The following is a 14,550-nucleotide window of genomic DNA, read 5'->3' on the forward strand; positions in this document are numbered from 1 at the left end:
TTATGAATTATACCACAGTTAGTTCTGATGCTGCAATGTGATTGGCTGAGAGGCATTCTATGAGTGCCATTATCAGCTGGTAATGCACTGTAACCGAAGCTCTCCATGTATTACTCCAACACATACAGGTAACCTAGCAACGGTGCAGCGCTTACAAACCAAATAGCGCAGCTACAAACAGAGCAACAAAGGAACTATTTTAACTTGCTGAGTTTTTATAACCAAACAGATCCTATTTTCTCATCTTCCTTAACTCTTTAAAATCTTTCAATAAACAGCCATAATTGAACTGTGGTATAATCGCAATAATTGCTGATCTATGACCGCAGCACAGCAGTGCCAATATTACACATTATAGCACAAACCTTAAATGTATTATTGCTTAATTATATGATCTTGTTTTACTGTGTGTCACTAATATACTTTATAATCAGTCACTTTATCTAAATAATGCTCAACTAAACTCTGCAATCAAATAAAAGCTAAAGTAAATGGTATTTTCATTTATTATTATTATTATTAGCTAGAAAAGAAGACATGGGGACAGCCCCGGTTCTAGACTGCTTTGCTCTTCAACAGAAAACGATGCATTACGTTTCCTACAGTGTATATTTATTGAATAAAACATCCATGAAATACATGCAGTGGGATTTCAAGTTATGTCCATTTTAGGAGAGATTAGCTGTTAGCAAAATACATTTTTGTGACTGGTCCAGAGATTTTTTTTCAGAGATAATTTAAAAAACAGTCTTTGCTCGCATTGAGCTTTGGGGGGCAAATGCCCCCTCAGTCCCCCCCCCCCCCCCCCCCCCCTTATAACCGTCCCTGCATGGGACTAAGTTACACAGACAGGAATGTTGTAGTGATGATGGTAGATGAATAGACGCAGTCTGGTTATATCAGCTGGTCGTCAGTATCAGAGCCGCAGACAGTGTGTTTGTGTTGTCCAGACAGACAGACACCCACAGGTCATCATGAGTCACTTCCTGTCTGAAGAAGGCATCTACAGGACATGCAGGAGAATCTGAAGAGCTATTATCTCTGCTCCATTACCCTTATAGCACCCCGACTCTCTCTAAATCACCTCACATTCCCCTCTCCCAGCCAGCGCAATACATTAATCACATCCACAGACTGTACTGTTATAGAGGTTTTAGCTTTAGCTTTAGCCTGTAGCTAATACAGAAAAAAATACTTAATGGGGCTTGAGGCCACAGAGCTGCCAAATCATAAATTCCCATTATTTAAATAATAAATGACAATGATCAATTAAGATTTTATTTATTGGCCTTCACACAGCTTTCTACTGTTATATCTATGACATATAATAATCGATTTTCGAATTTTAGTCCAATTAATTATTATTATTCATTTTTATCATTTATCATTATATTATTATCATCTTACTTTTCGACTGGTACTTTTATTTTATTTCCATTTGCATTGTTATATTTTTTCCTTTTTTTCCTTTTAAAATGAATAATAATTATTGGAGTAACTAATTATAATTATTTATTTATTCTATTTTTTAAATAAATGTTCTTACTCATACTACTTAATTATTTTTGTTCTTCTGATGTTTTTATTCATAAAATCAATTGTAATTTACTTAACATTTTATTATCTAACTTTTTGACTGGTACTTTTATTTTATTTCTATTTGTAATTGTTCATTTTTGTTCATAATTTTTGTATTATAAAAAACTTTTTTTTATTTTTATTTATAAGATATAAGATTACAATATAATCATCTCTAGAATTAATAATAGAATTAATTTTATTTAACCTCCACAGAGTCGGTCACTGCTTTAGCTGACCTTTACTCATCTATTTTTGATTTTTTTTTTTTTATTCTAATGTATTATCATACATTTTGATCAATTGTGATTTATTACTGTATTATTGTCTTACACTGTTTTTCCTTTTTTGATTTTACTTTCTATTAATCAACCATTTTAATATTAAATATTATTTATTGGATTTAATTGTGTGTTTTCATACTTCTTTCTGTTTTTTTCTGCTGGTTTATTTGGTTCTTAATTTCCTTCTTATAAGTTATAAATGATTCTTATTATAATTAATATGGGCTTCTTTTACTGCATGTCGCTAATATACTTTATAATAAATTATTTACTCTGTATAATGCTGTATAAACTAAACTGTAAATAAATTTAATTCAGTTTCCAATTTAAAAATAAACTAGGCTATCAGAGAACAGTAGACATGAGTTCTGTTGCTTTTCACATGTAATGATGATTTTTTTTACAGCGTTCCAGTGCAGCATGGCGTTAAATACAGTGAGATGTCATCAGAAATTAACTCAGAGAAGCAGCCAGAGGGGATGACTAACCTGCGTCTGCTATCTGAACATTTCCCTCCAAACCTCAGACTGCTGCACTCACCTGCCTGATACGAGCTCTCAGACTTGAACCAAAACAACTGAGTTTACAGACTGAACCACAGCTGAGTCTGTGATAATATATAATACTGGTGCACTATTAAAAAATAATTAAATAACATTTCCTACTGTTGACGAAGGACAAATATAAAAAAATTATGATTTCAAAATCATATTCTGTTTGACTAATATGGCTTTATGACTAGGATATTATATGTATTTTGTTTCTCTGATTTTGCTATTTATAGGTTTATGTTTGAGTAAAATGAACATTGTTGTTTTATTCTATAAACTACAGACAACATTTCTCCCAAATTCCGAATAAAAATATTCTCATTTAGAGCATTTATTTGCAGAAAACTAGAAATGGGTGAAAACACAAAAAAAAGATGCCTCAAATAATGCAAATAAAACAAGTTCATATTCATAAAGTTTTAAGAGTTCAGAAATCAGTATTTGGTGGAATAACCCTGTTTTTTAATCACAGTTGTTATGCATCATAGCATCATGTTCTCCTCCACCAGTCTTACACACTGCTTTTACTCCTAATAGCTCCCCCCCCCCCTTACATTACTTTTACTTTTATACTTTTTAAAGTAGTTTTGAACCAAATACTTTTATACTTTTACTTAAAGAGTAAAAAGCTTGAATTAATACTTCTTTAACTTCTACAGAAGTATTTTAAAATCCAGTATCTACCAAACTGAAAACCTCTGGAATATAATCAAGAGGAAGGTGGATGATCACAAACCATCAAACCACCAAACTGAACTGGAGAGGCATTCATTTTTTTTTCAAAAGCAGTGTGTAAGACTGGTGGAGGAGAACATGATGCCAAGATGCATGAAAACTGTGATTAAAAACCAGGATTATTCCACCAAATATTGATTTCTGAACTCTTAAAACTTTATTTCTTTAAAACTAGTTTTCTTTGCATTATTGAGGTCTGAAAGCTCTGCGTCTTTCTTTGTTATTTCAGCCATTTCTCATTTTCGGTAATATTGTGATATTATTGTAGCACACATTGCTTTGTGCTGCTGCTGCTCTCTGAATGCACGGTGTGTGAGTGGGTGGGTGGGTTATTTATTCTTTACAGTGCTCCCTTCTGCCGTATGAAACAGATACAATAGGTCACGCAAAAGACTCTTAACGCAGGATTACTGAATGGACACAGCACACACACATCTTGTTTTTTGTGCTGGTCTTTGTGCGTGGGTCTGTTTGAACAGAGGGCATCGATTTAAAACAAGCTGTGACCACATGCAGTGAAAGCATATAGAAATGGCATCCTGTTCACTTTGTGATCACGACAGAACCCCAGACTATAACACAGTAGCTAATGAATTAGGATTTTCAGAGCCTGTATTCTTCCCCACTGTATGACTGGGTCAATCTGTAGACTGGCAAACAGCGGCTCTTTGTCTGGACTTGCTTCTGTAGAAACTCTTACTATCAGGTTTCTGGGTCAAAAATGTATTTTATTCAATTTTAAAACTTAAAAGCTTACAGCAGGGGTGCCCAAACTTTTTTTGTTGGGGGCCAGAAGGGAAATATATTTGAAGTCACGGGCCACAGACTCTGCAATTAAACAAATAATGAAATATACCACTTTAAATAATACTTTTTCCTGATTATTTAATTTACACACCATTTTACTTGACTTACTATCTTTATCTTTGACAGTGTTGTGTAAACTAAGATTTTTCAAATTGATGTTTCATTTCATGATGTCTCTTAATATTAAACTCCTTAATTCGGCAACTTTTAGACTCTTTTGCCCGTTTTTCTGCGCTAGAAATGCGCACTCTCTCTGCTTTTATACTCTTTAGTCTGTTTTCTGCGCTAGAAATGCGCACTCTCTCTGATTTTAGACTCTTTGGCCCGATTTTCTGCGCTAGAAATGCGCACCCTCTCCGCTTTTAGACTCTTTTGCCCCGTTTTTCTGAGCTAGAAATGCTCACTCTCTCCACTTTTAGACTCTTTGGCCCGATTTTCTGCAACAGAAATGCGCACCCTTTTCACTTTTAGACTCTTTGCCCTGTTTTTCTGCACTAGAAATGCACACCCTCTCCGCTTTTAGACTCTTTTGCCCGTTTCTGACACCTAGCGTTCAAACTTTGAATCTCACATTATAAAAACCTGCTTAACAGCGGGTCAACTTTCATTCTATTTCTAAAATACCTCGCGGGAAACGGGCCGCAAATGGCCCGCGGGCTGTAGTTTGGACACCCCTGGCTTACAGTAATCTTTTTTTCATAATCTGAATATTCTAAAAATTTAGTTTAGTGCTGTTTATAAGTGTGTAATTACATTTTTACAGTATTTTAATACAATTACTCCCCTCGTCCAATCAATAGTTGCACCTAGAAGAAACTGATCTACAGAAATTTAAGGTAGTTATCAGATGCCCTTAACCAGAGAGACTCTGACACTGGGTCAAAATTATTTTTATTTCATTTTAAAACTTAAAAGTTTTCTGGCCTGGTGTATTATTGCCTGCTTTATCGACTCATCGTACAATATATGGACACCTCAATCATTTTTATTGACCATAATATTGCCAATTGTGTTTATTTTTTGAGGGGAACCTATTAAGCTGTTAATGTGGATTAACTGGTATGTCACATGTCTGTATAAAATTTAAGTTTAAAGTTTAATTTGATTGTTTTATTAATTGAACATACTTACTGTATTGTTTGCACTATATAGTGTACCTTTTTATCTGGTGTGGCATCAATAAATGTCTATTTTCCGGTCTATTTTCATACATTTGGCAGATTATAAGGTGCATTATACCACTTAGTAAGGAAAAAGAGTCCGCCATGTTTTTTTTTTCTTCTAAGTATTCCTTCAAATATATAAATACTTACATATTTATTTTGTACTAAAAAAAAAAACATTTTAAAATCGAGCACTGGATGCTAATATACACAGATTTTCGCTCCTAAAAACTTTGGTGTTTACATGAGTGAGTAGTGAGTAAAGTGCTTCAGTTTATATACAGTAAGCTCAGATTTCCAGATTTACACTAAGGCTGGGTGCAGCAGCATTAGTATTAGCGGATAACTACAAGCACTAGCCACTAGTCTCACATAGCTTGTATTAACACTAAACAGGAAAAGAGCTAGCGCTTAGAGCTATGGTTAGCGGGTAATGCTAATGCTGTTTCAGCAGTGCTAGCCAGGGTACGCAGCAGGCTAGAGGTCGATGACTCTCACCTTTAAATGGCGAAAGAGCTAGCACTTAGAACGGTTAGCAGCTAATGCTAATGGAGAAACTAAACTGAAACGCCTGTATAATGCTGTACTCCAGCTTAAGTGGCTTTATTTCTCCTGATTTCTTTCCTGATTTTGTGGAAATTAAAAGATTAAGCACGCCTTATAGTGCGAAAAAAATGCTGTAAGAATTTTTTAAATATCTGAATATTCTAAATAGTTAGTTCAGTGCTGTTTAAAAGTGTGTAATTACATTATTATGGTATTTTAATACAATTACTCCCTTTGTCAAAGCAAAAGATGCACCTAGAATAATTCCACCTACAGAAATTTAAGATATTTAACAGATGCTCTTAACCAGAGAGACTCAGACGCTTCCTTCTGGCTACAAATATTAATTTTTTCATTAAAGTGTATACCAGTGGTGTTAAATAAAACGACTAATATAACAAAAAATTGTCTATAAAAAAAAGAAGAAGAAAAAATGTTATCTTGAGGGATGTACAGGTACAGAATACTAACGGTGTTCAGCAGGAGCCTTAATCCAGGTGTGAAAAGGGTAAATTAAATCAGCACATGTTCACTGCTGTTTCTCACCTCATCTCTTATGTCCTCCTGCTGCTGAGATGTGAAGATCTCCATGGCTCCCATGAGTCTCATCATCAGCTCGTCCACTGTCGTGTTACCTTGTGGACACACACACACACACACAGATTTTAATAGAGCATTAAGCATCACAATTAGGAATGCAGCTTTTAAATATTTTATTAAATCAAGTATTCTACTTAAAATACCTTTAATTAATTGAGTAATCAGATAAAACATATTTTTGATTGGTTAAAGAACAATTTTAAAATAAAACTGTAATGAACAGTGCTGTCAAGATACCAAAATCATGATTTATTACAAATTATCATGTGATCTGTGTGGAATTTGGACACTTTGATGAACTTACACGATAAGCTGACTGTAGAGTTCCAACTCAATCAGTGAATCGGTTCACAAATCGAGTGCAAATTGGAATCAATGATTCAAAACACTGCATATAAACCCATACGTTGATAGAGTTATTAAGGTAAGAAGTGTATTGTGCCATATTTGCTTTGCGTTTTACAACTATATAACAGATTCCTCGGGGCAGAAGAGAATAACAGAATTCCTCGAGTCTTTGAGCTACTCAATCGTTTCAACCCTGATCAAAAGTGCATTCAAAAGTATCAGGTGAAAATTAACAAGCTACCATATCTTGCAGACTATAAGGCGCACCATAAATAAGGGACTATTTTCTGGTCTAATTCATATATAAGACACACTGGATTATAAGGTTCATTTTAAGCAACAATAGTAAGGAATAAGGGTGTTGCAGGTGTTAAAAAACAACCACAAAAAAAAACATTTTCTTTTAAAGTTAAACGAGTACTGGATGTTAATCTAGACAGATTTCTCTCCTGAAAACTCTCCTGAATTTATTAACAGTAAGCTTAGATTTACAGTATTTTAGCACAGTAAGCAGCAGAGCTTAGTGCTAGTAAATGCCACCCAATAGCGCTACGCTGAGGAACTTCAGGTAAACCAGAGCACTATCAGCTAGTGGTTCCTCCCACATATCTTGTTTTACGGTAAACACACAGACTACGGTCCGATATACTCACCTCTGAACTGCAAAAGAACTAGCGCTGCGGTTAGCGGCTAATGCTGATACTGCTCCAGCCTTAGAGCTGGAGAAACTCAACTAAAGATTTTACCCTTATTATGCTGTACTTTAGCAGATTGGCTTTAACGCTCCTTAATACCTGACTGGTAGAATTCATACATAAGGAGCACCAGATTATAAGGCGAACTGTTCATTTTGTGGAAAATTAAAGGATTTTAATGTGCCTTATAGTCCAAAAAATGCAGTCTTAAAAAAAAAAATATATATATATATATTATACAACATCTATATCAGCAAAGAACACCAGTAACAGAACTTTCTCAGCATTATCCATTGAGCAGGTTTACCTTGAATGACGTTTAAAACTTCATTCGATGTTCTTTTCCCCATGACGATCAGCAGCAGGGGGAACTGGTCGGTTTTGTACGTCCGAATGGTCTGTGCTACAACACTTCCGAAGTGCCTCGTACACATAGTGAGCAGTCTGGAAAAGAAGAAACAAAGAGAAAAGAAAAAAATGGATGGATGAATGAATGGAACAATAGAAATGCACAAAAACTAAGTAATAAACAAAAAAATAAAACAGCTCAACAGAAGTTATTAGGAATGCCAAAATCATAGGATATAAGTATGGACAGTCATCACAAAATGTTTCTTCAGGGGTCAGCTTGGAAATGCACGATACACATCTGTGTATAAATTGTGAGGTGTTATCTTGTGAGCACGGCTGAACACTAGCCAGCATGTTCATGTCAAGGCCACAGTAGTAATAGAGATCAGAGTTAGAGCCACTTTCAGTTTGTTAATCGTGTTAAAAATCGTGATTTCTTTGTATGGGTAAGGCTATGCCCCAATCACTAGCATTGTAAGCCTTATGGGAGCATCGTCTATCGTCTTAAAGCACCAGGTTTCAGAAAGCTGGTGAAGAAATGAGGTGGGCTATTTGACAAAAAAGTGTCTTTTTCTGGGCTGCAGTGTTTATAAACATCATTCTGAACAGATTTTTACTCATTCAAACAGCTCAGAATCGTAGTTAAAAGGCCATATTTAACTTTACTTACTAAGATATTACAAGTTTAAATCAGGCTCAGCTAATAAGGACAGATTATGGGACGAGTTAACGAGCAATTATAAAATATTCCACTTGATAATAAACAGCCAGTTTGTTAAATTATCATGTGATCTGTGTGGTGTTTGGACCCTCTGAGAATCTTGAACGATAAGGTCGAGTGTAGAGTTGAATTACTGAGTGAATCGGTTCAAGAATAGAGTGCAAATTGGAATCAATGATTCAAAACATTGTATACATTTAAGTACATGCGATGATCTGAGGCAGTAATAAAGCAGTAAACCAGCCACAGAAAGTTACTGGGAAAGAAACTTTGTTTTAATGCTCTACTTACTAAATACAAATTATGGGTATAATCTTAGCTTCCGTGAGGATGTGCTGTACAAGCACCTCTTTATCACATCATTCACAATACTCCCAACTCATCCCAAAAGTACTGAATGAAGCTCTACAGCTCTGAAAAAAATAAGAGACCATTTAAAAATGATGGGTTTCTTTGTTTTTTACCAAATTGAAAACCTCTGGAATATAATCAAGAGGAAGATGGATGATCACAAACCATCAAACCACCAAACTGAACTGCTTGATTTTTTGCACCAGGAGTAAAGCAGCATAAAGGTATCCAAAAGCAGTGTGTAAGACTGGTGGAGGAGAACATGATGACAAGATGCATGAATACTGATCAAAAACCTTATGACTTTAAAACTTTATGAATATGAACTTGTTTAATTTGCATTATTTGAGGTCTGAGCTCTAAATGACAATATTTTTATTTGGAATTTGGGAGAGATGTTTATAGAATAAAACAATAATGTTCATTTTACTTGAAAATAAACCTATAAACAGCAAAATTAGAGAAACTGATTTAGAAACTTAAGTGATCTCTTAATTATTTTCCAGAGCTGTATATACTAGACACCATACTAGTTTTTGTCCCAACACTTTTGGCACATCACTATATGCCGTACTGTATTAAGTCAAAAAAAGAAGAACAAAACAAAGCAAAACCAAAAAAAAAAAGATCTGTCTTTTCTTTTCTTTTCTTTTTCTGAGTGACACCTCCATCTCTCTAAATACGCCGGCGAGAGGAATTAGTATTCCGCGCCAGCCTCGCTGAATTTGATAGGCCAGGGAGGATTTCTTATTCCATTACAAAGACAGAACTTTAAATTAACATTTCGCCGAAGGAAAAGGGTAGCACGCCGGCGCGCAGAGCTCACAGTAAATGTCATAATATTAATGAATTGCTATAGACTGAATGCAAATATAGATTAGATTCTCTCCTCTTCCTTTAATAAGTGCAGCCTTAATAACAGGCAGGTAAAATAGGGTGATGGAACAAACGAGTGCACGGGGTCGGAGGGGTAGAGAAAGAAAGAAAGAAAGAAAGGAGGTGGGGGAAAAAGGAAGAGAGAGAGAGAGAAAGAGAGAGAGAGGTGGACGGCAGGTTATTAGGAGAATAAATTGAGTTGAATGAAATTATTGAGTACTTCACTGAAATAGAAAGAGCAATTGCGAAAAGGTGAATAAAGCTTCCTATTCTTTCACAAAATACTGAGAGATTGCTTTTTACTGACAGAGGAAACTTCTACACAATTCTACAAGCAGCCCAGGCACTATAGAAATACTTTAGACTGGACGATAAAAACATTAAAAAGTGGCATGGCTAGAATAGCTGCTAAACTGCAGGTTTAAGTTCGATTTAACACTATACTCGTATTAAATAAAATTAAATAAAATACAGCCCTTAACTTCAATCTGCTTAAAACCTTCACAAACTGGCTGTTTATATATATATATATATATATATATATATATATATATATATATATATATATATATATATACACATACATACATATTGGCTGTACAGGACTAGTATAGTCAAAATCATATTGTATTGTCCTCTACTCAATCTAGTTTTTCCATTTTTGCCCCTTAAAATCTTGATTTAAAAAAAATTAACTACACAATTTTCTTGACGATTTTGGAGATAGATTAACGAATATTTTTTTTGTTTTTACTTTGTCTTAGAAGTAACGTCAAAAAGTGATACATAAGGTCATACAATATTTTAATATAATGAAAACATTAAAGCATAATGGGTCAGTGTAATGTTTATCAGTTCAATTCTCTGACTGAAGCTAAATTTAAAATTAAAAACTGGGTGTAAAACCCAATTTAGTATCATTATTTTCCATTTAGTATGGTACAAAATGTGTTTTTAAATATTAATATTAACATAAAGTATATTACATTTGATACAAATTATTTTTTCACTTCTGTCCCTCACAATCTTAATTTCAGGAAAGATTAAAAATGTATATTTATACATATTTGTATTTGTCCATTTCCACATCTTTGAACAAAGCAGGTTTTTGTTGGAAATTCGAGTAAGAACTTGAAAGGATTTTTCATTTTTACTAAAAAAAAAAACTTTAAAATGTTTCTGATTTAGAGTTCAGAAATCAATATTTGGTGGAATAACCCTGTTTTTTTATGCATCTTGGCATCATGTTCTTCTCCACCAGTCTTACACACTGCTTTTGGATAACTTTATGCTGCTTTACTCCTGGTGCAAAAATTCAAGCAGTTCAGTTTGGTGGTTTGATGGTTTGTGATCATCCATCTTCCTCTTGATTATATTCCAGAGGTTTTACATTTGGTAAAATCAAAGAAACTCTTCATTTTTAAGTGGTCTAATTTTTTTTCCAGAGCTGAATATCATATCTCCTGATATAACACGATATAAGATAAGACACGAAAACCTAGAAGACAGACTGTTTCACTCCTTTATTTTTATGCAATCTTAAGCATTTTCTCTGCCATTAAAAACAGGCCAGAATATGAATACACTTGCAGAATCTGCAGAATTTCCCATCCGCTGCTGAACCTGGCGGCTGAGTGTCACAGCAGTGATGCGGAATGAATGTGTGAGAATGTTAAAGAGTTTTCTGAGCTCCTGAGGGGAGTTCTTTCCTCCACACTGGCAACACCTGGCCTTTTAAACATCTCATCACGGGCAGCCGGCTAATGAGAATGACATTTCACATATCTCTCTTTCCTATCGCCTCACTCGTTTCATACTCTCCACTTCTGAAGACTTTTCCCACACTGTAACTCCGAGGGGAGTGTCCCAATATCAGGTCACGCGCTGAGGCCACTCAGAGCCGGAGTTTCACTCTACACTGACTCAGACTGACTTCCTGACTCAGATCTGACTCGCCTCAGCTCCAGCATGACTGCACAGGTGCTGTATCTACAGCTCTCGGGGGAAAAAAATAAGACATTGTTCCCCACAATCGTAATTTCAGGAAATATTAGAAACAAATAATTACACAAATGTTTTATTTGTCCATTTCCGCTTTTTTGAACAAAGCAGATTGGATTTCACAAACAGATTTTTGTTGGAAATTAAAGAAAGGATTCCTTTTTATTTTTCCTAAAAATTGCTTCAAAGTTCAGAAATCAATATTTGGTGGAATAACCCTGGTTTTTAATCATAGTTTTTTATGCATCTTGGCATCATGTTCTCCTCCACCAGTCTTACACACTGCTTTTTTTTTCAGATCTGACTCGCCTCAGCTCCAGCATGACTGCACAGGAACTGTATCTACAGCTTTGGAAAAAAAATAAGACATTGTCCCTAACAATCTTAATTTCAGGAAATATTAGAAACAAATAATTACACATTTTTTTTATTTGTCCATTTCCGCTTTTTTGAACAAAGCAGGTTGGATTTCACAAACAGATTTTTGTTGGAAATTAAAGAAAGGATTCCTTTTTAATTTTTCCTAAAATTGTGATTGTGAGGGACAAAATATAAAACACCAAAAAAGTTCCTGATTAAGAGTTTGGAAATTAATATTTGTAGAATAATCCTGGTTTTTAATCACAGTTTTCTCCTCCACCAGTCTTACACACTGCTTTTTTTTTAATAAGACTTGCCTCAGCTCCAGCATGACTGCACAGGTAGTGTATCTACAGCTCTGGAGAAAAAATAATAAGAGAGCACTTAAAAATTGAGTTTCTTTGATTTTACCAAGTTGAAAACCTCTGGAATATAATCAAGAGGAAGATGGATGATCACAAGCCATCAAACCACCAAACTGAACTGCTTGAATTTCTGCACCAGGAGTAAAGCAGCATAAAGTTATCCAAAATCAGTGTGTAAGACTGGTGGAGGAGAACATGCGGAGATGCATGAAAACTGTGATTAAAAACCAGAGTTATTCCACCAAATATTGATTTCTGAAATCTTAAAACTCTTTATAAATATAAACTTGTTATTTGAGGTCTAAAAGCTTTGCATTTTTTTTTTTTGTTTTGTTATTTCAGCCATTTCTCATTTTCTGCAAATAAATGCTCTAAATGACAATATTTGGTACCACTTTAAAATAAGACGACCTTTAAAAAGGGTTTAAAAATGGTTTATAAATTAGATTATTATTTATTATTGATTAGGTTGTAAATACCTTGAAAACCTTTGATAAGCAGTTATAACACATCAATTAAAAAGGCATCAGTGATCTGTTGTTCACACAGTCATTTAATTTATAGTAAATAGTTAAACATAATTACACTTATACAGTACTAATATGACAGGTTTACATGCTGACTGATGAAAAACAATCTAATTAATAAATATTAATAAACTCCTTTATAAATCATTCATAAACCCATTATAAAGGTAGTCTTATTATAAAGTGTTAAACAATATTTTTATTTGGAATTTGGGAGAAATGTTGTCTGTAGTTTATAGAATAAAACAACAATGTTCATTTTACTCAAACATAAACCTATAAATAGTAAAATCAGAGAAACTGATTCAGAAACTGAAAACGCTGTAAAACAATAGTTCCAACAGTTCTCAGATGGTATTAGCCATTCAGGACGTGTCTGAGAGTCTTGGGCAAATTATTTCTGCAGGTTTGCACTGGAGCTATGAGGCTAATGTAGCTAACATGTAATAAAACCATGTACCAGTCAAACAGCATGACAGAATTAATTGTAATGAATTATAAAACAGTCACGCCAATGTGATTTTTTTCTGTCACTGTACACCCTATATCAGCTTCAGTGGCAAAACAAACAAAACACATCTTACTAAATTTAATAGATAGAAAACAATCAACACAAATAAAAAAATGCCTATTCTTTTAAATAAGCGAAAAGATTAAGAATAATTTATTCTAGTGGTTCCAATCGAATAAATGTGCGCTTAAACGCACTTGTTCTTCTTAAGACGCTAGACGTTTTTATAGTGGATATGTAAATGTATTAAAAGAACGAGTGTAAGAGATGTAAAATGCTAATATATTTATATTTGTATCATTGGTGTCTATAATTAAAATACTAGTATATATTTGTATGTTTGAGGGGAGATAAAGACAATGTTTTGCACTGGAATAAAGAATAAATGATACATTGTATAGAGGAAACTTTTTTACTTTTACTTTTTTACTTTACTATAAAAAAACATCTCAGCTTGGTTGTAAGAATTTCTGAATTAGATCTTAATTAGCTGATTATAACCTGTAGTTGTAAAAAGTTTCTATGGTCCAGATCAGTGGATGAGTTTGTTTATTTGGAGCGTTTCTCCCTCTGTTTGGTTTCGTGCACCAAAATGCGCACCAATAAACCACGTGAGCACATCGTCTCCTCTGATTGGTCAGAGCTGTCTGGCGTGTGATCAAGGAAGCAAATATAGTGAAAATCCATCCATCCATCCGTCTCTCTCTCTCTCTGTCTCGCCATCCATCCATCCATCTCTCTCTGCATCCATCCCTCTCTCTATTCATCTATCTATCTCTCTATCTCACCCGCCATCCATCCATCAATCCATCCATCTCTCTCTCTCTCCAACCAAACATCCATCTCTCTCTATCTATCTCTCTCTCTCCATCCATCCATCTCTATCTATCCATCTCTCTCTCTATCTCGCCATCCATCCATCCATCTCTCTCTCTCTCCATCTATACATCCATCTCTCTATCTATCTCGCCATCCATCCATCCATCCATCTCTCTCTCCATCTATACATTCATCTCTCTATCTATCTCTCCATACATCCATCCATCCATCCATCCATCTCTCTCTCTCTCCATCCATCCATCCCTGTCTCTCCATCCCTCTCTATCTATCTATCTATCTATCTCTCTCTCTATCTCTCTCTCTCTCCATCCATCCATCCATCCCTCTCTCTCTCTCTCTC

At 34.6% G+C, this 14,550-nt stretch overlaps 1 protein-coding gene across 2 annotated transcripts in view; it reads right to left on the reverse strand.

Moving 5' to 3' along the window:
• Positions 1 to 14,550, reverse strand: part of faf1 (Fas (TNFRSF6) associated factor 1) — a 163,029-nt gene that overhangs the window by 38,422 nt on the left and 110,057 nt on the right. For both annotated transcript variants that reach the window (XM_049486053.1, XM_049486052.1), the window contains exons 14-15: positions 7,615 to 7,751; positions 6,211 to 6,299 (exon numbers count right to left, since the gene is read on the reverse strand). In XM_049486053.1, coding sequence (XP_049342010.1) covers positions 6,211 to 6,299; positions 7,615 to 7,751 — 226 coding nt within the window. The remainder of the gene's footprint in view (positions 1 to 6,210; positions 6,300 to 7,614; positions 7,752 to 14,550) is intronic.

This window comes from Astyanax mexicanus, chromosome 12, assembly GCF_023375975.1.
Source record: "Astyanax mexicanus isolate ESR-SI-001 chromosome 12, AstMex3_surface, whole genome shotgun sequence".
Lineage (NCBI taxonomy): Eukaryota > Metazoa > Chordata > Actinopteri > Characiformes > Acestrorhamphidae > Astyanax > Astyanax mexicanus.